The following is a 24,279-nucleotide window of genomic DNA, read 5'->3' as shown; positions in this document are numbered from 1 at the left end:
ATTGCATAAGGAAGGTTGTTGACTGACCATCAGCATGACCAGTTCAGCAACAACGAGAGATAAGAAAGCTTATTGAAAGTGACACCTGAAAGGAAAGAACCTAATTGCATTTTTCCAGATCTTGAAATAAAATTGGCTTTAGCAAAACCATCCTAATACACATATCCTGCAGCTCAATCACAGGAAGGGCTCAGGTTGTAGTAAAAATAATCTTAGCTAACACTTATGGATCATTTACTACTTGCCAGGCACTGTGCTAAGCGTGTAATGAGGAGAAAATGAAAATTATTTTATATCCTATTCAACAAATGTTCTTTAGCCTACATAAATGAAAACAAGTTGCTTGCATTCTGTATATGAATTAATGAATCCTAAGCCTAGTGTACTCACCTGTTATCATTATAATGCCAAAAGTTATCACAAGATAAAATTAAACTTATTTCACTTTAACTTAGAAAAGTAAACTTCATGCTATGGACTTTTTTAAAAAACTGATGAAATTTTGGGGTTGCTGAAATCCTTTTTTTCTGAGTGCAGTAAACACATACATTAAATAAAATGATACCCATGGAGGAATGGTCAGAAAAATGCTTCTCGGTTTACCAGTTTGGTAGGTTCTGAAACCAGATACAGCACAACGTTGGCCTCAGGGCATTAAGTCTCAAAGTTTAGGGTGCCGCAGCATCACCAAAAAACTTGTAAATAATGTAGATTCTTGAACCCAGTTCTTATTTAGCAGGTTTGGGTTGAGGTCCCTTTTTGCCAGCACCACAGGAAAATGTGGGCAGGTGGCCCATAACATTCCTCACAAAATTCTGTTTTAGGAGAAAGAGCTCTAAGCCCTTCGTTTTTTATGAACCCCAAGGATCCTGAACAACACCAGCTCAACCATAGAAGTGATCCAGTTTGCAAGGGTCTAATTTAGTCTGAATCCCTAAGTGACTCTGATCTGGATCCATAAGCAAAGGGACAGATCAGAGCCATAATGACTTTCAGGCATAAAGTAAACTGCTATTTATTATTATAGCATCTTTAATAATTGATTCAAAGGCATCATGCACTTAAAGAAATGTTTTCATATGCCTATCTACTTCTTCCCTCCTCCAAAAATAGAATGGTCTCACCTTTGTATAGTCATGGAAATGAGCCATTTTCCCTTTGCCTTCAACTTCAGATTCAGTTTCAAGAATGGGAAAGAATAATTTGGGCAAAACAGATGCTTGTAACATTTTTATTTGATCTGAAGCATGAGCGGTCAATATGTTTACCTGATTGCATTGCAACCAATTGGACACCAAGGCCTCTTTGGAGTAAAGCACCATGCTGAGTGGCTAAAACCAGGAGGTGGAGAGGCTATGTAAACATCTTCAGTAAAATACAACTGAATTTGCTCTTTCTTTGAAGCAAGCCTTTGAAGTACCCTTTAGGAAATGTTTCCTTAAGATAGAGAATATTACAAGTGATAGATCCTAATTATTACTAAGATATAAAGTTTTGTCATTTCTGTGTAATGTCTGAACCACAAACATTTGCTCTCACTCATAGAGAGACAATCATAAAGGAAAAAACATGAAAAAGATTTTATTCAACATCTATTTATCAATACAGAGTTCTCCTGTCCACTGAATTTCATACTACATGATGTTTACTCCCAAGAGTTAACGATACATCCTTTTTTTCTTGCCAGGACTTTTTGATGACGTTGCAAACTATTCAGCAGTCAACAATTCAGCACAAAGGCATTCAGAGTCACGCCGGCATGTTGTGACAGAATCACACAATTACATGGGATTCGTCCCATTCTGAAAATGCCTAAACAGCAAATGGCAGAAGCAAATGGAATCAAATGTCAGAGCCAGCACAGTCTGAGAGACTTGAAACTCAGACTCCACGATCCACGGGGAAAGTTTCCTGCTGCGCCATGGAATAAAGGTGCCAGATAGAAAATGACAGCAAGACTTCTAAGAACACCCCTGGCTTTGCTCTTCCTTGGCCTCTTTGGGATCCTGAAAGCGACAACAATATCGTGCAGAAACGAGGAAGGTGAAGCTGTGGATTGGTAGGTAAATGAAATGTAAGGCTTGGTGCGTGCAGATAGAAAGCCAGAGTACTGGTGGCTAACTGGTGCGCTGTGAAGTTCAGGAGACTTCCACTCCACCTCTCCCCTTAAAAAGAAAGCAAGTTGAAGCGTGTAAATGAGCCACGTATCCAGATAGGGTAGGCTTCTGAATGAGAGAGCTTCCCTTTGAGAAAGAGCTTAGCAGCCCCTCGTGGGCCTGATTCATGCTCTCAGCAGGGCAAGGCTGGTGGCCACAGAGGTGCGTTAGAGCTGACAGCTTCTCTCAGTTGGCAATTTCCTTTAATTGCATTGTGGCTTTCCTAACAGAACCCTTCCAACATCCTTTTAGAGTTGATGAAGGAGAGAGGTTAATTTTTCCCTGACACTGGAGCGTCTCCTTATGTGAAGGAGAAAGAGGGCTTGATGGTACAGAGCACTGTTTGGTTAACCTTATTTATTGGACAGCACAGACAGCTGTTGGAGTGGGTGGTAAGTCACCAGTCTCCTGCAGTGTCAAAGAGACGAAACACAGCTTTGTGTTACAGTCATGGATTCTCCAAAAGCTTTGATCACTTTTTCACTCTTTAATTAGGGTGTTTAGGTTAGCCTTTATGGTTGGCATCAAGCTTTGTGTAAACTTCAGGCTAGAGAACATAGATCCACTCAATCAGTCTCTCACCAAACAGTTACTGAGCTCACACCAGCCCTGTGCTGAGTTTTGAAAATACAAATATGAACAAAACATAGTTCTTACCCTCGAGGAGCTCATCGTTATGTGGTAAAGGCATATATGGGGCATTAGATGGGGCACTGGGGAGGATAGAGCCCAGAAGACTTCTCTGGGGAAGTATTGGGCTGGCCAAAAAGTTTGTTCGGGTTTTTCCATACCATCGCACGGAAAACCCCGAACAAATTTTTTGGCCAACCCAATAGTTTTGAGCTAAGTTTTGAGCACAATTATGAGTTAGTTATAAAAACAAGGGAGATGCAAGGGCATCTCAGGTCAATGAAGAAGCAATGAGGAGGTCCAGAGGCAATAAGCAATGGGGAGAGTTTGGAAGCAGTTAAGTAAAGTTGGAGCTTCGGGAGAATGTGGGGAAATGGCAGGAGGGGAGAGGGGAGCTTAGAGAGATAGGTGAGACCCAGGTCATGAGGGGTTTCATGTGCTGAACTGCTGAGTCTGAACTTGACCATGAAAGGGAGCTACTGACAGACTTCAAGTGGGGACTTGATAAAGTCAGATTTGCATTTTAGAAAGCCCACTGGCAGTACTCTGAAGGCCAGCTGGCTGGGGACTAGTCTAGAGTCATGGAAACCAATAGGACTTCGGCAGTGTTACAGGTGAGAAGAAGTATGGACCCAAGTTAAAGAAGAGGAAATAGAGAGGAGGAACACGCTGAGAGGACTTGGTAATGGATAGGCGCAGGGGAGTAGGAGAGAGGAAGAAGTTAAGAAAGACTTGCAGGTTGCTGGCTTCTGTGACTGTGTGGATGTGTTCCCTAAGAGCAGGGGATGAGTAGAGTTGTCGCAAAATATTGTGAACTTGGTTTCGAAGATATGGAGTTGGAGGTCTCTGAGACATCTTTGTATTTGGGTTTATCTAGACCTCAGCATAGAGATCTGGGCTAGAAATAGATTCAGAAATCTTCAGATTATAATTGGAGATGGTCACCCAAGGAAGATGTTTAAAAGCACTAGTCCTTAATTGGTGTGCCATGATAGTTGACAAACATTTCCATGGTGGGCCACCAAATTGTGATCAATATATAAAATTTATTTTTGCCACAACCGAATGGACATATTACTTAGCAATATCTGTCAGAGAGAATGCTGTGCTAAGCAGACAGGGAGGCACAGTCTCGAGCTGCTACACTACCTGCGAGAGTTAAAGGGCAGAGGAACTTGAGGTCAGCATCAAAGAATAATTTCATGTTTCCTGCCATGTGTGAGGACCTGGCCCTGAGAGTAAGAAAGCCTGGACAGGGCAGGAAAGAGCATAAATGGAAGCATAAGACTGATGAGAACCAAGTGAACGTTGAAGCTTTTCTCAGCAGTGTGAGACACTGTTGTGGGGTAATAGTGAATGCATTCCAATGTTTGGTCCAGTGTGAGTATTTGAGGGTTAATCGTGGGGTTTGTGCTATTAAAGAGTGTTTGGCTAGAACTGGTCAATCTTGCCTTCCAGGTACTTTTGACAATGTCTGGAGACATTTTTGATTGGCACGACTTGGGGAGTACTGTTGACATCTAATAGGAAGAGGCCAGGGATACTACAATGCACAGAACAGGCTCCCAGAGAATAATGGGGCCCAAAATGTGAATACAGCACACTGAGAAACCCTGGGTTAGATGATCCAAGAATGGCTGAATGCCATGCGGGTCTAACAACCTCTCCTCCCTGTGAGATAACCAAAGGAGATATACAGATAGGAGACAATAGTAAAGAAAGCAAGGCATTTACTTAATTGGCTGGTCTTGGACCTGAATCCTCAATGCAGAGCATTCTGATAAACTGAGCTGAAGAATGTGGCTTAGGCCAGAGGCTCAAGAAAGCCTCCATTGACTCTGATGACTAAACCCAAATCTCAGACCCAGCCAGCCCACTACAAAGAGATGAGCATGCCAAGCACCTAAGGCAGCAGAGAAAAACAGAGAAGAGAAAGGAAAGGAAAGAACAGAGTTCTGTTCTTTCTGTGGAAAGAACAGAGAAGTCATTCTCAAAGTATGCGAACTTCTACCACGGGGATCCCACCCCCCAGGCCAGCAAATGTTTTTAGAACACGTACAGTCAGATTTGCATTTCCTTCATTGGGAAGGAGCAACAGTAAGGGTGGAAAAAGAGGCAGAGAGCTTGCGCAAATCCCCTTCCTTAGACTTAGAGGCCTTCTGTGAAACATAAGTGAAATGATACATTTAAGTGCTTGACACAGTGGCTGCCATCAGGGAAAGAGTTAGGAAATGTTAGTAATTCATAATTATTTCTTTTGTTAGGTTTACATTTTATAAGTTGCCTAAAAGGCAAGACAAGGAAAGTCGAGAGACTGGGGTAGAGTACCTATACCTAGACTCTGCAACCAGAAGCTGGAGAAGGAGTAAGCAACTAATGAATACCACCAAGAGTGTTTTGGGAAGGACATTACAACAGCTATATGAAGCATATGCTTCCGAGGTATGTTATAGTTATCATTTATTTGAATCATATAAAATGCATAATACAGACTCCAAGGCTTCCAAAAGATTTTAACTCCTTGTCTACCCAGTGCCCAATCCTAGCAACTAGAAGTAAGCTAGCTCAGAATCTGAATCAATCTAACTAAGACCTTAGGGAATACATCAACATACTCCAAAGCAATGCCAAATTGTTGATATGTTCGGCACTATGTCCAATGGCATCACTGGGCAAAGTGTGAACTAATTACATATTGAAATCTTTTGGCTGCCAAACTCTGCCAATGTGCTCAGTACTCGCTATCTTACTCCTTTAATGGAAATAGAAGAGCCCTCTCCTATTACAATGCAATATAGATCTGTGATCAATATGCCATGAGCTATGGGTTGTTTAAGCCATGGTGGGATGAGTTTGGTGGGAAAAGTAAAGGGTTCCACTTGGTCTTCCTTTTAATTAATCATTTTCAAAACAGTAGGTTGAGAGCTAGGGCTCTAGTTCAAGGCCCTGGAACTAACTTGCCTGAATATGGAGCTTAAACCTGCTATCTGGACTCCATCAGGCAATGAGTTAACTACCTCAATGTGGGCAGTCTCCCAACATTCCAGGCACCATCTGCTGTTCAGTGTGACAAGATACTGCTTTTCAACGAGGGGTGACAAGTAAAATCGAACAATAATTAACATCCAATTATACTCATCTACGCATTTCCTAACAATAATTTATAGAGAAGTAAATATGTAAAATAACTCAGCACTTACAACGTGCTGGGTCTTTACATATGTCAACTAATTTAATCCCCACAACAATACTGAATTAGACTCTAGCACCACTATTTGAACATTTACTGAAAATATGCAGAGAGCTGTCACCTTGTGCACAAATACCCACTTTATTCACCTGTCATTAAGACCAGCCATCGGAGCCAAGTTACAAAGTCAAAACTTATTTGTAAGCTGTTTGAGTACATGTGATGTTCCAAACACTGTCCTAGGGGCTTTTAGAAATTGTTCATTCTCAGCAACATCCCTGTTTTGAATTAGTCGATTATTGTGTAAAAGCAAAACTACCTGTAGCTGCTTCTGCTTTCCAAGGTTGGGGATGGAAAACCTGGAGTATAACCCATCAGTGAGAAAATAAACACATTCTTCCCCTCCCAATTGCAGACTGTCCAAGAAGAGAAAGGCAAGAGCAACATTGCAGCCTCTGTCATTTATCTTTTTTGGGGAAGATGGGTCTTCGTTTGGCAAACTATAATAATGATCTTTGGAAGTGCAAAAGTAGCCCCAGAGCCTAGGAGGGCATGAGAGCTAAACTGCTCTGCAAAATAAAGAAGGGGTAGATGGGAGCTAGGAATTAAAAAGTATACAGAACATGGAGGGAGATTGGAGGCAGGTCAGCTTGGTGATGTAAAACCATTCAATGTTTCATACCTTCTGTAAAACCTGCTCACACGCAATGTCTTGAGTGGTGGATTCTGGGAAGAAAATGACAGTAAAGGGGCTGATTTCCATGTCTGATTGGCATGGAGCCCAAAGAAGAACAACCAAAAAGACTGAGTGTTCTCTGGAAGTTGGAACTATGTGCCAGAAGTGACCATGAGAACACAACTTCCCCACCTTCTGATCTGGAATTGAACTTCTGACAGAGAGTAGAATGCAAGATCAGACCAACTGGTTTTAAATCTCAAATGTCAAGTTATGCCAATATCGGGGTTATGTTGGAAAATATCCCTTCTTTTGCCTTTGTAAATGAGAACCTTCCGTATACCTTGATAATAACACTTATCAAACTATATCACAGTTGCCTATATTTACCTGACTATTCCCTGCTAGACTGGGGTCAGAGACCATACCCTTCTTATTCAACATCCAGTAGTCAAAATAATACCCAACATAAGTGTTAAAGGAATAAAGATGTCCTGGGAATTCGCCGGTGGTCCAGTGGTTAGGACTCTATGCTTCCACTGCTGAGGGCCTGGGTTGGATCCCAAACCCTGGTGGGGAACTAAGATCCTGCAAGCCACGAGGCCAAAAAAAAAAAAAAAAAAAAAGGTCTAGAGGCACAAGCCTAGGTCTGCCTTTTCTTTTTTTTAAATTTTTTTTTATATTGGACCATAGTCGATTAACAATATTGTGTTAGTTTCAGGTATACTGCAAAGTGATTCAGTTATACATACACATGCATCCTTTTTCAAATTCTTTTCCCATTTAGGTTATTACAGAATATTGAGCAGAGTTCCCTGTGCTACACAGTAGGTCCTTGTTGGTTATCTATCTTAAATATAGCAGTGTGTACATGTCAATCCCCAACTCCCAATCTATCCCTCCCCGCTATCCTTCCCCCCCCGGTAACCATAAGTTTGTTCTCTAAGTCTGTAGGTCTGTTTCTGTTTTGTAAATAAGTTCATTAGCATCAATTTTTTTAGATTCTGCATATAAGCGATATCGTATGATATTGTCTTTCTCTGTCTGACTTACTTCACTTAGTATGATAATCTCCAGGTCCTATTCTTAGGTCATGATTTTTTCACTTTATGAAGGAGCCTCTTTTCACTAGAGCTACATCCCATTTACCTTAGCTGGCCGTTATACCTCTGGTTAGAATGTTAAACTTCATCTATTAAAAGAATTAAGTTCCTTACTGAATTTTCCCAGAGGCCTTCCACATTGTACCCCAAAGGCACACAATGGCCTTGTCACCGCATTCCATACAGGCTCACAGGATAACTAACTGTCAGAGTTCTCCAGTGGAGAATCTGAATGCCAACGGTAGTGATGGTCAATTACAGAAAATGCAGGTAAGAAAACAGCTTACTTTCCTAAATATTCCTAAACATAGTAGCCAAGAATGCTGTAGAGACTATGTTGTGCCTTTTTTAAAAAAATGGTTTTAGATTATATCAAATAATGAAGCACCTGTAAGAAACTCAGTTATTGATTTTTTTTCTGAGGGACAAGCAAGGGTCTTTTTTTAAGGGGATGGGTTGTCCTTTCCTGCTTTTAATTATGTCACTGAGACTTTTTAATATTGACATCATTGGCTTCATTAAAAGTCACTGCATCATGACACAACTGAAATGGAACGACACAGAAAAAATATAAGCAAGTTTCCAAAACATGACAAAGAGATACTATCAAAATAGTAGCTTCACTTTGACTCAGAGATTTGACCAACTGTTTGGGGAATGTACTCGCATGTTGCCTTACCAGAGGAAATCCATTATCACATTCAATCATACCACTTATTTTAAGCAGGAAAAGGTCAAGTTGAAATGGTGAAGTGACAGGAGAAATGGATTGAAGAAAAATCCTCCCCTATCAGGGAGCTAGTAGAAGCAGAGAATGAGGAACCCTGATTAAACAGGAAGCTATGACCAAGCAGTGAAGCACAAAGTAAGCAGAGGAAATCAGACCCTGACAGCCAATTCTGCATTGTGCCTATAATATCAGTGGAGAAAACTTAGCTGTAATCCTTGGCTGGTTGTTCCTACTGCATTTCCTGAATGAATATTTAAGTACCCCTTTATCATACACTAGTTGCCAGATCAGAAACATGGGTCCAAAATAACTGAAATAGGAATATTGCCCTCACACACACATCACAATGCACAGGGCTCCTGTCACACAAGACAAAACCATGTGTGGTTGAGAATGGACTTCTTGTCCCTTGTCTTGCACGTCACAGAATTCATATCGATGGGAAAGCTGCCTATTAGAACGGATGACTTCTCATGTGTATTAATGAAAGTTCTGTATTGCAGGCCGGGTAGCTGGTGGAAATGTTGTGAGCATTTATGAGTGAAAGATTTATGCCATTATAACCCTAAAATGTCCCTGCAGGATAACAACACAGCCTATCTAATATACAATGATGGAGTCCCTAAATCCATGAATTACAGCAGAAAGTATGGACACACCAAAGGTATGACAAAGGCTCTTATTTTCTCTTTCCTACTGGAAATCAGTATTTTTGTAAACATTCCATCTTCAGTAGTCTTATACTCCATACTAAAAAGATAGCTTTTCTTTTTAATGGTCTGAGTCATCAAAATGAGTGATTTCTGTATCACAGGTTATAATGATATACTTTGACTTTGCAATATCCTTCTCACAAATCCCATTTTATTTCTTAATGTATCTTTTAATATATACTTTAAAGAAGAAATCCAATATTGACTACTGGGAATACCAGCCAGACTATATATGCGTGTGTGTGTGTATACTGTACACACATTTTAGTCAGGTTTATAGAGGTATAATTTGCATAGAGTAAAATTCACCCTTCTTAGTGTCAAGTTCCATTTGAAATACAGTAAACATTTTTGAAAAAGTATTTTAACATATTTTTTATATTATAGTAATTTTTGTTGTTATATATTTTGTTCTATAATTATAATAATTTTTATTATAGTGATTTTTGGTATTTTTCAATTTATAAACTATGTATATATATGTTATTGAAAAATTCAAAATGATAGTAAACAAAAAATCTGTAATCCTAATACTCATCAGATAATTACACTTAATACTTTCTACTTTTTCTATGATACATATTTTGAAACATTTTTATAAAACTATTGTAATGACTACTTCAAACTTTTTTCAACTTAATATACCATGAATAACTTTCCATGGCAACAAGTATTCTTCAGAAGGTTCCAAACTCAAATGTCTTCAGGGGCAGGCAAGTGATGTCAGCAAGCCAAGGGGGCTGAACTGGCAGGTAACTAGAGAACTGGAGAGTATATACTTGCTCTAAGGAAGCAGTTACTACTCAGCTTGCCTTATGGGAATGCAATTTTTCCAGAGAAAATTAGAGTTTGTGGGAAATCTCCCCAGTTTTTAAATGTTGGTAATAAATTCAAAGTTTTAAAAAATACTCTGCAAGCATAATAATATGTATCTGCAGGCTAGATTTGGCCTGTGGGCTGCCTGTTTGCAACCTCTGATTCAGAATATCATTTGTAATGGCTGTCAAATGTCATGAGCATTGAAAGCCTTTGATTTAGCTAAGTTGCCTTCCTGATGGTCCTATTTGCATGGAACCCAACAATTTTTATAACATGCCGCATTCTGCAACCTCTCCTTTACCAACCTCCCACCACCATTTTCGCTCCACCCTGTTAGTTGATACAAGCGTTTAGAAAAAAGGCTGGAAAAGGAGTGGGACCTGATGTCACATTGGGGAGTTCCCTGCCAACAGGTGTCCCGACATCCTGTGGCATTTGTACCAGGAAGTTAGGATTTCAGACAAACAGCAATACTCATCTGGGCCGAAGAGAGTCCCTGAAGGTCATCCAGCTCTGTGAGGCAACTGAACTTTGAACATTTTCCATCTCGACACAGGTATTGATTCCATAGCCACTGACAAAGTCACTGACAAATACTCTGCTTCCTTAAAGTGTATTCTTTGAAAAAGAAATAACTGGCAGGCATTTGGTTTCTGTTCTAACACTAAGGCAAACATGACTTTTATGTCTCCATGGTCATATGCAAACTGGAAAGTCTAGTTAGCATACCAAAACTGTCTTGATATATTTATAAACACAGAAATAGTCATAGATGCCTGGTGGACAGGGTTCTTTGTGCCATGTCACAAGATGATGAAAATCTTTCTGTTTCCTTCTTTTCTGGCTTTCATGTTAGTCTGCTCTAGAGATTTTTACTAAATACAATTAACTGGGGTGTTTTAGAACATGGCTTCCCTGTTTTTTTTCTCTCTGCCTCTTTTTTCAATCTTGCGGAACTGGGTGAATTCTGCACATAAATGAGCATCAGTTTCTCACAATAAATTACTGCAAGTACATGTTCTCATTTGATATTTTCTCTTTCAACTCTGCTTTTTAGCTGGCTTTTGAAAATAGCTTAGCTGCTTAGCAGTAAAGACATTATCTGAAGCTTGCCAGGTGACTACATAGTCTAACAAGGTCAAATACCAATTTAGCAAATTTGCATTCTGCCAAAACAAATTTTCCTTGTAGTTTCAACATGAAATGCCTCTCAACTCTTCACAGGGTGGCTGCCCTAGCTCCCTTTTGTGGTGGGTTATTAACAGTAATGGGGCAATATGATGTGTACCTGAATTGGTTTTGAAATTATTGAAAAAGAGCGTGATCCTTGTAATTATTAGCCTAATAAAAAATTAGCCTGAAGTATAAAGGGCTTAAATGTTGTAGCTTTGAACTCTGTTTTTTTTAAAGGAGCTTTGTTTTTCTAATTTATCTGTATTTACTGTATCTTTGGTAGGTTTACTTCTGTGGAACAGAATCCAGGGGTTCTGGTTGATTCATTCCATTCCCCATTTTCCTCCAATTCCTGAAGAAGGCTATGAGTATCCACCCACAGGGAGACGAAATGGACAAACTGGCATCTGCATAACTTTCCAGTACAACCAGTATGAAGCAATAGGTAACACTAGAGTGTGTAAAAAAAGAGAGAGAGAGAGAGAAAGAGAGATAACAATATTGAAGAAGGGATTTGGAAATATATTAATAAATTTATCACTTCATTTGCTTCTCTATTCATAAACCCTCTGATACCTAGATTCTAATATTGGCTTTGGTGAGATCTCGGGCAGGCTCACTTATTGGACCTTGCTTTCCTGGTCCACCAATGAAGTCTTTGAACTTGATCAGAGGCAGTAGTTTCAAATGTCTACAGGGGCCAGGCAGGTAAGAAAAATGGGTGACACAGGTGGACATTGCATGGGCAGTGGGGACAGTGACAAACTGGGTTGTTGACTCTCCCCTAGCTTCCCTCAAAAGCTTCAGCTCCATTATACTGTGGTTCTGTGGGAATACAGACCTACATCTCCATATTTTTTAGAGGAAGCAGAAACCTAGGGGAGGATGTAAGAATACAAGAGAGAGAAGGAAAGAGGGAGATAGATCCTCTGATTTTCCAATATGGTCTCAATCTTATTTATTTTTTAAATTGTGTAGACCTCATGTTGCCTATAGGCCACCAACATGACACTTCGGAGCATAAACCAGATGATCCTCCCTTAAGATCTCAAGTTCAAAGGGCCAAAAATACTTGGATTTGGAAAATCCAAAGTAGGAATAGGGAAGAGAAGTAGGAATGGTATTTTACCAATCACTTTTTACTGAGGAAGCTGCTAAATAGTAAAGAGTGATTATTTGCCTCTGGATATAGGAGGTTTAGAATATTTTTGTTTTTTATCAAATTTCCATCTTATGGAAAGGATTATTGAGCCTCTCACCCAAATTAAGCCCTAGTCTAACTAGCTGAGTTCCTATAATGACTAGAGAGCTTAATAGCATAGAGATTAGGTGTGCATGCTGATGAGTTGGTCATTCTTGGAGCTGGATGATCAGTACATGGGTGTTCTCTACTTTTGTATGTGTACACATGGGAGAAAAAACACATGGCCTCCAAGACCAGACTGCCTGGGCTTTAATACCAACTCCTTCAGTTACAAGCTTATAACCTTGGGCATGTGACATAAATTCTCCATTAATTTATCTATAAAATGAGGATAATGATAAAAGAACTTACCTAATAATAAGGTTGTTCTGATTAAATTAGTAAACCCACATAATAATGCCTGGAAAGCAGGGAGTGTCAACTATTTTAACCAAAAGTTTGAAGGCTATTGGCTTAAAGAAGGGAATACTTTTGCTTTTGTTTTTCATTCTATTTAGTTTTTTAATTCACAACAAGACCTAAAATACCAACAAGCATTTCCATTTGTGTCTTAATTCTCAACTTTTCTTTATTGTTTCTTGATTCAGATTCTCAGCTCTTGGTCTGCAACCCAAACGTTTATAGCTGTTCCATCCCAGTAACCTTTCACCAGGAGCTCGTTCACATGCCCCAGCTGTGTGCCAGATCCAGCTCATCAGAGATCCCTGGCCGGCATCTCACCACACTTCAGTCAGCCCAGGGACAAAAATTCCTCCATTTTGCAAAGTCTGATTATTTTCTTGACGGTATGAAAGCCCATCATCAAACAATATGCTATTACACTGCTGCTGGACTCACTTTGGATTGCAAAGAGGAAATATTCTGATTATTCAGGGGAGTAGAAGTAGAAGAGGAGGGAGGACAAAGAAAGGAAAGGGAGAAGGGACACCAAGGGTCAATTAAAATATTAGCCACTTGAATAGAAGGGTTGCTGATCCAACCACAAAAGTATCTCACAACCATCTAGCCAGAGGCCAGTAAAAACTCAGTCTCCAGCCTCAGCTGGGCACAGAACCAAGCTGTCTCCTTTTTCTTTCACTCCCTAAGTAGTTATTTTAAGCCTTCCTTACCCTCAGGTCCTGCCTCTTCACCTTTTCCTTCATAGAGAGAATAGAAATCACCAGAAAGAAACCACTTCAAGAGCACACCCCACCCTCCACAATCTAAGCTATTTTCATTCTTTTTTTACCAGTTTTCTCTCATCCAAACAGAAGCAGTGCACTCCGTGCCCTGGAACCTATCCCAGCCTCAGAATACTTTCATAAACTCAACCTGTTCTCCCTCTTCTACTTCAGCTCTCCTGCTCTACAAGCCCCTTAGAATATAAACATTCCTAAAAACCCTCCCTCAATTCTAGATTCCCTATACCTCTGTTTTTTTTCTTCTAAATTTACTTTTAGAAAACTCTTCAGGGTCTTTACTTGCTCACTGCTCCTTGACTACAGTCTTGCTTCTCTGTCTATAGACCTTACAGTCTCTCTCCAGTCACCAATGGCCATCTTAATTGACCTCACTGTCTTCCTTCCTTCCTTCCGTCCTTCCTTCCTTCCTTCCTAACTTCTTACCTTCCTTCCTTCCTTCCTAACTTACTTCTTTCATTCCTTCATTCGTTCCTTCCTTCCTAACTCCCTTCCTTTCTTCCTTCCTAACTTTCTTCCTTCCTTTAATATTGAATAAAATTTACTGAATGCCTACTACTTGCCTGTGTTAGGCATTAGAGATCCCAAAATTAACAGGACAGAAATAGCTTCCGCAGAATTTGGCACAGTTGGAACCCTTTCTTTTTTGAAACGTTCTCCTCCCTGAGTTTTGGAAGTACACAGTCTTTTGGTCTTCCTCCCACTTCTTATAAGTCTCTTCTGCCAGGTCCTCCTCCTCTGCATACTCCTTATGTGACTAGGTTGCCCTGTGGTCCTCTACTTACCCTTATCGCATATACATATTCCTGCTAGGTGATTCCCAAGTCTAGATCTCCACCCTAGACCTCTGTTCTGACAGAAGTATTCATCAGTGGGTGGGACATTTCTGCTCGCAGGGTGGCACAGCCACACAAAATTCAACACGCCAAACTCATCTCATCATTATTCCTAACATATCTCACTCTTTTTCTCATATTCTGCATGGTCCCCTAGAACTCTTGATCCCTGTTTTTTTCTCTTCCCCCTTATCAAATCATCAAGTTAAATCAGTTCCCAGTCCTTAATAACTCACATTTATCTTACCCCCTCTAAACTTTCTGCCATGGCCATGGTTCACACCTGTGTTTGTTACCACACTTATTGTGACAAGCTGGTGGTTTTCCTCTCTCCAATCTAATGTAGCCTTCCCAATTCATCCTGCACATTGCTTCTCAATTGATATTTATGGTCATAAAGCAGTTTCTATTAATCCCCCAATAACACTCCTTAAAAAATTTCCCATTGATTTCAGGAAAATTCAAACACTTTGGCATGGTTTATAAAGATCTCTAGATGCTGGCCTCTGGTTACTGCTCTATCCTTATTCTTTCCAAAGGTCTTTTCAGGACAAAAGCCTATATTGCTCTTGTATGTGTGGAATAGAAGACGTTTTCAGAGACCAATATCATCCTAGTAATAATGATAATGACTTTTATTTGCATATCACTTTAGCGTTTATAAAATGTTCTCCTATCCACTCTCTCAGTCATGTTGTTATTATTGTGCTTGTGACATCCACATATCAGGGGTGCATGATGGTTCTATTCCTGAGATATTTTCAGGGATTTATCTAAGTTTAAATAAACCTCACTATTTTTCTCTTTATAAACTCTAGACATCTTTGCAGCCTGGATGGCTCAACGGTTGAAGACTCACTTGCTAACAGAAACCTGGCAGCGAAAGAGACAAGAGCTTCCTTCAAACTGCTCCCTTCCTTACCATGTCTACAATGTCAAAGCAATTAAGTTATCTAGACAATCTTATTTCAGCTCTTATCAGGATCATGCCAAATGGTGTATTTCCCAAAAGGGCACCAAAAATCGCTGGACATGTATTGGAGACCTAAATCGGAGCCCACACCAAGCCTTCAGAAGTGGAGGATTCATTTGTACCCAGAATCAGCATATTTACCAAGCATTCCAAGGATTAGTTTTATATTATGAGAACTGTAACTAAACTTGGTGAAAGGACATATGTGCTATCATTTTCAACACTGATATGGTATCTTCTTCTACTAGATCTATTCTTTATATATTAAAAGCCTGTGAATTTACTTATGGTTCACATACCATCAAATAAAATGTTTTTCTCCCATGCTTACCATTTTATCTTCCAAATAGTGGCAATTTATCTACTTAGCATGTATTTATTTATTTATTTTACATTCTTATTGGAGTATAATTGCTTTACAATGGTGTGTTAGTTTCTGCTTTATAAAAAAGTGAATCAGCTATACATATACCTTTATCCCCATATCTCCTTCGTCTTGTGTCTCCCTCTCACCCTCCCTATCCCACCCCTCTACTTAGCATTTATATGCCATAAACACACTCTGTTATGTATATCTAAAGTGAGAATAGAAGGAGTGAAAGAAAAAATTTTGTTCCAGATTAGTCAGCTCTCAATTGTCCATGGATTGACTGGCCATCTCTTAGAGTAATTTCATCTTCACAAAGAATTCCCTGACTCTCCTCCTCACCCCTTTTTGAAGAAAAAAACATTTCTATCTCTCTGTACATCAAACTACTTAGTCATATTCCTCCTAGAGTTCTTTTCAATGGTTTATGGTCAAGTCTAATTGGTCATTCTTGAGCTACTACTTACTAACTGTACGATCTTGGACCATTCACCTGAACTCTCTGAGCCTTGGTTTTCTTCTCTATGAAATGGAGATAATATCTAGGTATCTTCAAGCAAATAGCACAGAGCCTGGCCCAGTTGACACTTAAAAGACTGATGGAATTTAAATGTGAATCCCCCTACAGTGAGAAAAGACAAAAGAAAATTTAGAAATGAGTAATATTTTTCCAAAAGGAAAAAATAAGTCAGGGACTTCTCTGGTGGTGCAGTAGTTAAGACTCCATCCTCTCAACGCAGGGGGTCCAGGTTCGATCCCTGGTCAGGGAAGTAGATCCCACCTGCGTGCTGCAACTAAGAGTTCGCATGTGACAACTAAGGAGCTCACTTGCTGCAGTTAAGGCAACCAAATAAACAAAATTTTAAAAATAAATAAATAAAATAAAATACTTTATAAAAAAATAAAATAAGTGACAGCCAAAAAAAAGAAGTCAGATTAGAAGAAAGAAATAAACAACCCACCAACTTGGGGAGAAATAAAGAAGTGTAACATAAGGAAATCAGAATCAAATCTAGCAATCTTAATTCCAGTGTGTTTCATTTTCTGGAATTCTTATCACTAAATATAACTATTATATAAGCAAATAATAATAAATTTGTATTAAGCACTCATTGTTTACTAAAATTTGAAACATGGTTCCTAATTCCAAGAAGCTTACAATCTAACAAAAGTAATCATAAGAATAACTAAAGCTAGCGCTTATTGAGTGTTTACTATCTAGTAAACAGTCAACCCACATTTTCTTATTTGATCTTCATAACAGTGCTATGCAGTAGGAACTGTTATAATCCTTATTTTACTGACAAGGTAACTGAGGCCTACAGAGTTTCAGTAACTTGTCCACTATCACAGAGGTCTATCTGACCTCTAAGCCTATGCTCTTAACTTCTATTTCAAGAGACAAGTTTTAAAAAGTGATGTGATATAGGATAATACATATCTTGAGGTCTTAATCAACCAAAATTCATAGGACATAATGGCACTGGTTCAATGGAAAGCAGAGAAAAAAAACAAAGTTTGTCTTCCTGTCAGTAGCAAGCATAAGTGATGGGAATGTTGAATACTAGCTAACTAACTTACATGCTTGAAAACATAAGGAGGTTTGAAAAATATGTTTTAGCTTTGCAGAGAGCATCTGAGCATAAATAATTCCAATAAAATCAGATTAGAAGAATACAAAATCCTGACTTTAAAAATGAAGAGGATAAAAATGTTACTGAGCCCAAGCTTGGTAACAAATTTTGGCGAAGCCAGCCAGGAGCGCTGCTGCTTGTGGCCTGCCAGCCCTGGTTGGGGAATTTTCATGTAAGGCCCTAGCAGCTGCCAGGACCACTTGTCCTGAGGGTTTTCCCTTTGAAATTCCCTGAAGTGGCACCAGCTGCCCCAGCGCTTGGCAGTTGGAGCAAGGAATCAACATTTGGGAGCCAATGGGCCCCATATAGTAGGGTAAGTCACTCCGGTATGTACTGGGAACTGCCAACTGAGAACATTTTCTCCTCTCAGTTAGGGCTTTTCCTTTAAGGGAAAAGCCAATTTGTTCATTCGATTGAGGTACCCTGTTGGAGGGGGAAATTATTGTTGGACTCTACCTGATTTGTAAACCGGTTTGTTGGCTTTTGTTTTACGTTCATTCATGATGGAATCTTGTTTGTGTTTTTGGTATTGGAATTTGCTTGTGCTTTTTGTGTTTTGTTGTTCTTGAACTTATAAATATGGGAAATATTCCATCTGTCCCTAAGGAAAGCCCTTTGGGGTGTATCTTAAATAAATGGGCAAAATATAGCTGCGGGCCTATGACTAAGGAAGAGAGGATACTCTATTGTAATTGTGTGTGGGCCCAACATATGTTAGGATGAGGAGAGTGAAGGCCCTTGAATGGCTCACTTAATTATTATACAATCTTGCAATTAGAATTGTTTTGTGAAAGAGCGGGTAAAAATGATGGGATTCCTTACATAGAAGCATTTATGCTATTGCATCAGGAGGAAAAGAAGTCAGAAGGCTCCCACCTTACGGTACAGCAGTCTAAAAGGAAAACCAAGGGAAAAAACCTGCTCTTCAAGAGGGAGAAGGTGAAAGTGAGAGTGAGGACATGTTATTCCAAAACTTAAAATGCCCCCTCCAGCCAACCAGACTCCCCCACTGGCCAAGCAGGCTGCACCGGCAGTTGTTTGACCACCCCCATGCCACCAACATATTCACTGCCTCCTGTTTCCCCTACTTATGGGCATCAATTAGAAGTTTCTATGTTAACCCCAGGGGCACAGGGGCCTGGTTTGGTTTTACCATATAAGACCCAACAGGGCATCCAATTTGGACTGGGAGTCACTTCTGGAGCAGGGCAATTTCCCTTGTGCTGATATCCTGTGGGAGGCCTTAATGCAGATGGCCAACCAGCTGGGTTTCTACGGATGCACAAGCCATTGTCAACTTCAGATCTGTTTAACTGGAAAAACCATAACCTTACGTACTGAGAAGCCCCCCTCCATATGACTGAACTTTTCACTTCTATCTTTGCCACTCACCATCCCTCTTAGGCAGACATTCACACTCTTATGAATATGACGCTTACTGGGGATGAAAGAAGGATCGTCATTGACATGGCTAGAGAGGAAGCATATCAGCTTCATCTAGCAGATCCAGATGGAGCTCCAGAAGCAAATTTGGCAGTTCTTATTGCTGAGCCTGACTGGGATCCTAATAATGGAGATATGCCACTCCTAAAACATTATAGGAAGTGTATCTTAGCGGGTCTTTGAAAAGGAGTACCTAGGCAAAAGTGCTTAAACAAAATTCAGGAGACACACCAAAAACCCAATGAGGATCCATCAGAGTCTCTAGAAAGAATTTATCAAGCTTACAGGTGCTACATTGACACAGACTCTGAGTCCCCAGAAAATATGAGAATGGTAAATATGACCTTCACTGGGCAAAGCACCCCAGATATAAGAAGAAAATTGCAAAAGTTAGATGGTGCATTTTGAATGAACCCTTCTCAATTGGTAGATGTTGCTTTTACAGTGATCAACAACAGTTGGAGCAACCTTAACAGGGAACAACGACAGAAGCAAGAGGATGCAAGATGGAATGCCACTTTTCTGGCATCAGCACTGGATTCCGGGAAAGCAAGTAACACAAAGAGAGGTAAGCCACCATCATGGAGGGACCAATGTGCTTCCTCTAAGGAGGACAGGCATTGGAAAAAATGATTGACCCAGCCTAAAGAATAAGAAAGAAAACAATAAAAGAAAGATGGGAACTTCTCATATGTTAGAAAAAGAGGAACACTCTCATGATGAATGAAGAGGCCTGGGGGCTCCTTTGGACTTGAGGTGTCCAATTCCAATTTCCCCACAGGAGCCCTGGGTAACTTTTGATAGTGGGGGACAAGTTGATTGACTTTCTGATAGATATGGGTATAACATGCTCCATGGTAAACACCAAGGTGGCAAAGAAAACATCTCAGTCCATCCTGGTCATGGGAGTTTCTGGAGAAATAGAAAATTGTTATTTCTTACTACTTCTGGAATGCCAATTAGGGGACCTCACCCTGAAACACAGTTTCTTATCTATGCCAGCGTGTCCAATCCCTCTTTTGGGCCGAGACCTCCTTTGTAAATTAAATGTTCAAGTAACTTTTTTGCCAGGACAGCTTGACACCAGAGCATGCTATAAGCCTACATATGGCACTCATGGACGCCCCAGAAAAGGAGACAGAGCTCTCCCCCAACCTCCAAGGTCTATGAAAAGGTAAGGCCAGAAGTGTGGGTTGATGGCACCCCAGAGAAGGCCAAAAACACATGACCAATACAAATCCCATTAAAAAAGGATGTTGGGGGACTTCCCTGGTGGTCCAGTGGTTAAGAAGGGGACACGGGTTCAATTCCTGGTCAGGGAACTAAGATCCCACATGCCGCGGGGCAACTAAGCCCGCGTGCCGCAGCTACTGAGCCCACAAGCCACAACTAGAGAGCCCACGTGCCGCAATGAAGATCCTGCATGACGCAACTAAGACCCAATGCAGCCAAATTAATTAATTAATTAATTTTTAAAAAAGGGATGTTGGGACACCTCATCTAAAACAATACCCTCTAAGGCAAGAGGCCCAAAAGGGAATACAGCCAATTCTCGAAAAGTTGTTTAAAACAGGAATGATTATACCTTGCAGGTTCCCATATAACACCCCTATCCTCCCGGTCAAAAAGCCAAATTCAGCAGAGTATTGCTTTGTCCAAGACTTGAGGGCTGTTAATGAAATAGTCCAAGATTTGTACCCTGTGGCACCTAATCCATATACTCTGCTTACAACTGTTCTGGGAGAATACAGCTGATTCTCAGTTTTGGACTTGAAGGATGCTTTTTTCTGCATTCCTACTGCAGAAGAATCACAGCAGCTGTTTGCTTTTGAATGGCAGGACCCAGAAGCACAGGTAGTCCAACAGTATTGTTGGACAGTCCTGCCTCAAGGATTTAAGAATTCCCCTACTTTGTCTGGGGAAATGTTGGCTAGGGACCTTAGAAACTTAATATTGGATGAAGGACTCTTACTCCAATATGTGGACGATTTGTTCATAACAAGTCCTACATATGATAAGTGTCTACAAAATACCATAAGAACCCTGAATTATTTGCCCATTTGTGGATATAAGTTCTCCCAGTAAAAGGCCCAAGTATGTAAGCAACAAGTCACATATTTGGGTTTTGTCCTTTCCCAAGGACAGCGGGGTCTTTTGCCTGATAGAAAACGGGCAATGGCAGGCTTGAGAACACCCAAGACTCGCAGACTACTGAGGGGATTTCTGGGAATGGCAGGATTCTGTCGGATTTGGATCCCGAACTATGGGCTCATAGTAAAGGCCCCCTATGAAGCTTTAAAGAGGCATGAGGGCTTCCCTGGTGGCACAGTGGTTGAGAGTCCGCCTGCCAATGCAGGGGACACGGGTTCGAGCCCTGGTCTGGGAAGATCCCACATGCCGCGGAGCAACTAGGCCTGTGAGCCACAACTACTGAGCCTGCGCGTCTGGAGCCTGTGCTCCTCAACAAGAGAGGCCGCGATAGTGAGAGGCCCGTGCACCGCAATGAAGAGTGGCCCCCACTTGCTGCAACTAGAGAAAGCCCTCGCACAGAAACGAAGACCCAACACAGCCAAAAATAAATATAAAAATTAATTAATTAATTAAAAAAAATAAGAGGCATGATTTTGAGCCCCTTACTTGGACTACAAAGTGTCAAACAGCCTTTGAAATAATAAAAACAAAGTTAGTCCCAGCCCCGGCTTTGGGACTACCAGACTTAAAGAAACCTTTCAAATTTTATGTCCATGAGAGACAAGGCATAAATCTCTGGGTGTTAATTCAAACTCTGGGGAATTCTCAAAACAACTAGAACAGACTGTTAAGGGATGGCCTCCTTGCCTTCGAGCTATAGCAGCTACTTGTGACATACTTCAGGAAGCTGAGCAGTTTACCCTGGGGCAACCCACCACTGTGTGTGTCCCTCACTATGTCCTTTCTTTACTGGAACAAAAAGGGGGCAATTGGCTGACTTCTGGGAGAATGAGAAAGTACCAAGCCATTCTCTTAGACAATCTCAATGTAGGACCTCAGGTCACTTCAGCCCTAAATCCTGCGGCATTGCTCCGATTGATGCTGCACAATCCCCAGAGCAGGACTGCCTATGGGTCATTGAGCTCGTGCACTCTAGCAGACCAGACTCAACAACCTTGGCCGAGCCAGAACATGGAACTGTTCACCGATGGAAGCTTCATGGACCAAGGTAAGTGGTACGATGGGTATGCGGTGGTAACCCTTAAAAAGATTGTTGAAGCAAAAGCTCTGCCCCCAGGGAGCTCAGCTCAGAAGGCAGAAATCACTGCTCTGACAAGAGCCCTACTTCTCACTGAAGGCAGGCAAGTAAATATATTCACAGACTCTCGCTATGCACTCTCCGTGGTGCATGCTCACGGGGCAATCTGGAAAGAAAGGGGGTGCCACACTTTGAACAATAAAGACATAAAACATGCTTCTGAAATCCTGTCACTCTTAGAAACAGTCCATAAGCCCTCACAAGTGGCCATAATGCACCGCCCAGGCCACCAAAAGGGTGAAACTCATATAATGAAAGGCAACCAGTTAGCTGACCAAGCTGCAAAGAAAGCAGCAAAGGAAGGGGATTGTCAAGCCATGAAAGGGTCACTTCTATCACAGGTCAGCTTCTCAAAATCCCAGATAGTGTATTCAGAGAAGGACAAGGAGAGGGCCAAAGAGTGGGGATTCACTCTTGATCACACCTCACCTGGCTGGAAATGTAGTGCACAAAGAATTGTTTTGATTCCTGAGGCCCTCTTGGACACTGTGCTGCAGCACACTCATAATAGTACCCATTATGGGAGCAATGCCACCCTACAATGGATTCAGAGATACATAATGGGGCCTAACCTGCAAAGGACCATCCAGCAAGTCACGCAAAATTGTATGATTTGTGCTGAAAATAACCCAAAGACTGTTCTCAGAACTCCCCAGACGGGGACCCAACACAGAGGAACCTGCCCCGCCGAGGACTGGCAAACAGACTTTATTCAAATGCTTCGAGCCACAGGAAATTTCAGATATCTGCTAGTATTTGTGGACACTTTTTCAGGATGGGTGGAGGCATATCCTACCAGAACAGAAAAAGCCTCCAAAGTGGTAAAAGTCCTCCTTAAGAAAATTATCCCCCAATTTGTAATGCCTAACTCCCTTCAAAGTGATAATGGGCCTGCTTTTATCTCTAGCATAACCCAACAAGTGTCTAAAGCACTGCAAATTAATTGGAAGCTACATTCATCGTGGAGACCACAATCAATAGGAAAAACTGAGAACATGAATTATACATTTCAAAGGAGCATTGCTAAAATATGTCAAGAGACTAATTTTACTTGGGATAAGGCCTTGCCAGTTGCCCTGCTATGGATCAGAGTGGCTCCCAGAAGCAGGCTTAAATTAAGCCCCTTTGAAATATTGTATGGTAGGCCACTCCAGGTGTCTGCCCCAGCGGGAGAATCTATAAATGCTCTGAAAGATCCAGCAGTTGCCAATTATGTTAAAACTCTGGGCACAATACTAACCTCTGTTCATGAGTTTGCTTCCAGCAGGTCTGCCTATCCAACTGAGGTAGCCTTACATCCTTTCTGGCCTGGAGACTGAGTCCTCCTTAAAATCTGAAGAGAACAAGGGCCTGAGCACCAGTTGAGTGCAAGGTGGACAGGACCACATGTGGTATTACTCACCACGCATTCATCTGTCAAGTTAGCTGGAGTAAAGCCATGGATTCATCACACTTGGGTTAACGTAGCCCCACTGTCATCAAAAAATGACTAGAGGCCTGAGAGGCCTAGAGAGCAACGGGTTTGTGAACTTTTAGAAGGGTTAAGGTTGCTCTTCAAAAATAATAAGTATTGAAATTAATATTTCATTGTAGAAGGAATTTCATTAGGTTCAAATAGTTGTAGATAAAGAAAGAGAATTGTATTGCTTACTAAAAATTTTAAGCAACATTCCCGACTCAAAACTGATCAATTCCATTTCACAATCACACCCTCATTGCCCCTGTTCAGTGGGAAGTAGCCAGAAAGATCATCATCCCTTTTCCCACAAGACTGTGGAATGGACATTGACAGTGGGGAATTATAATAGGGATGGGGCAGGCATGAGCTATAGCAGCCCCATTCAGCCATTGGTCGGCGCCAAAGTGGGCCCCTCCCCAAAGCGAGCAACTGTCAATGAGTAACCGTTAGTGGTCCTGCTAAGCCATTGGTAACACAGTGGGCCCCTCCCCCTCCTCTGCATAAAAGGAGCCAGAATTTAGACTGGGACAAGATGGGGGTTTTTTTTTTTGAGACGCTAGTCTGCCATCTTCTCGGTCTGCTAGCTTTCCGATTAAAATTGTTCTTCCTTGCCCCAACAACTTGTCTCCTGATTTATTGGCCTGTTGTGCAGCCAGAAGAGTGAGCTTGGGCTCAGTAACAAAAACTTGATCCAATAGTGTAACGA

At 41.0% G+C, this 24,279-nt stretch overlaps 2 protein-coding genes across 2 annotated transcripts in view; one reads left to right on the top strand and one right to left on the bottom strand.

The window, feature by feature from the left end:
* Positions 1 to 24,279, bottom strand: part of LOC111178377 (uricase) — a 97,337-nt gene that overhangs the window by 34,818 nt on the left and 38,240 nt on the right. The window contains exon 1 of the mRNA XM_022580969.2: positions 1,125 to 24,279. This exon is cut by the window's right edge and continues 38,240 nt beyond it. Within this exon, the coding sequence (XP_022436677.2) occupies positions 1,125 to 1,322 (198 nt within the window). The 5' untranslated portion in view covers positions 1,323 to 24,279. The remainder of the gene's footprint in view (positions 1 to 1,124) is intronic.
* On the top strand, positions 445 to 15,944 carry DNASE2B (deoxyribonuclease 2 beta). The gene is made up of 6 exons (XM_022580966.2): positions 445 to 2,059; positions 5,051 to 5,228; positions 9,068 to 9,149; positions 11,474 to 11,635; positions 12,982 to 13,179; positions 15,227 to 15,944. The coding sequence occupies exons 1-6, from the start codon at positions 1,947 to 1,949 to the stop codon at positions 15,565 to 15,567; spliced, it is 1,074 nt and encodes a 357-aa protein (XP_022436674.1). The 5' UTR covers positions 445 to 1,946; the 3' UTR covers positions 15,568 to 15,944.

This window comes from Delphinapterus leucas, chromosome 1 (genome assembly GCF_059928025.1).
Source record: "Delphinapterus leucas isolate spDelLeu-1000000601 "Yukka" chromosome 1, BTC_Dleu_Yukka2, whole genome shotgun sequence".
In the NCBI taxonomy this organism is placed as follows: domain Eukaryota; kingdom Metazoa; phylum Chordata; class Mammalia; order Artiodactyla; family Monodontidae; genus Delphinapterus; species Delphinapterus leucas.
Note: the sequence above shows the minus strand (reverse complement) of the source record. Positions and strands in the feature narration are given on the sequence as shown.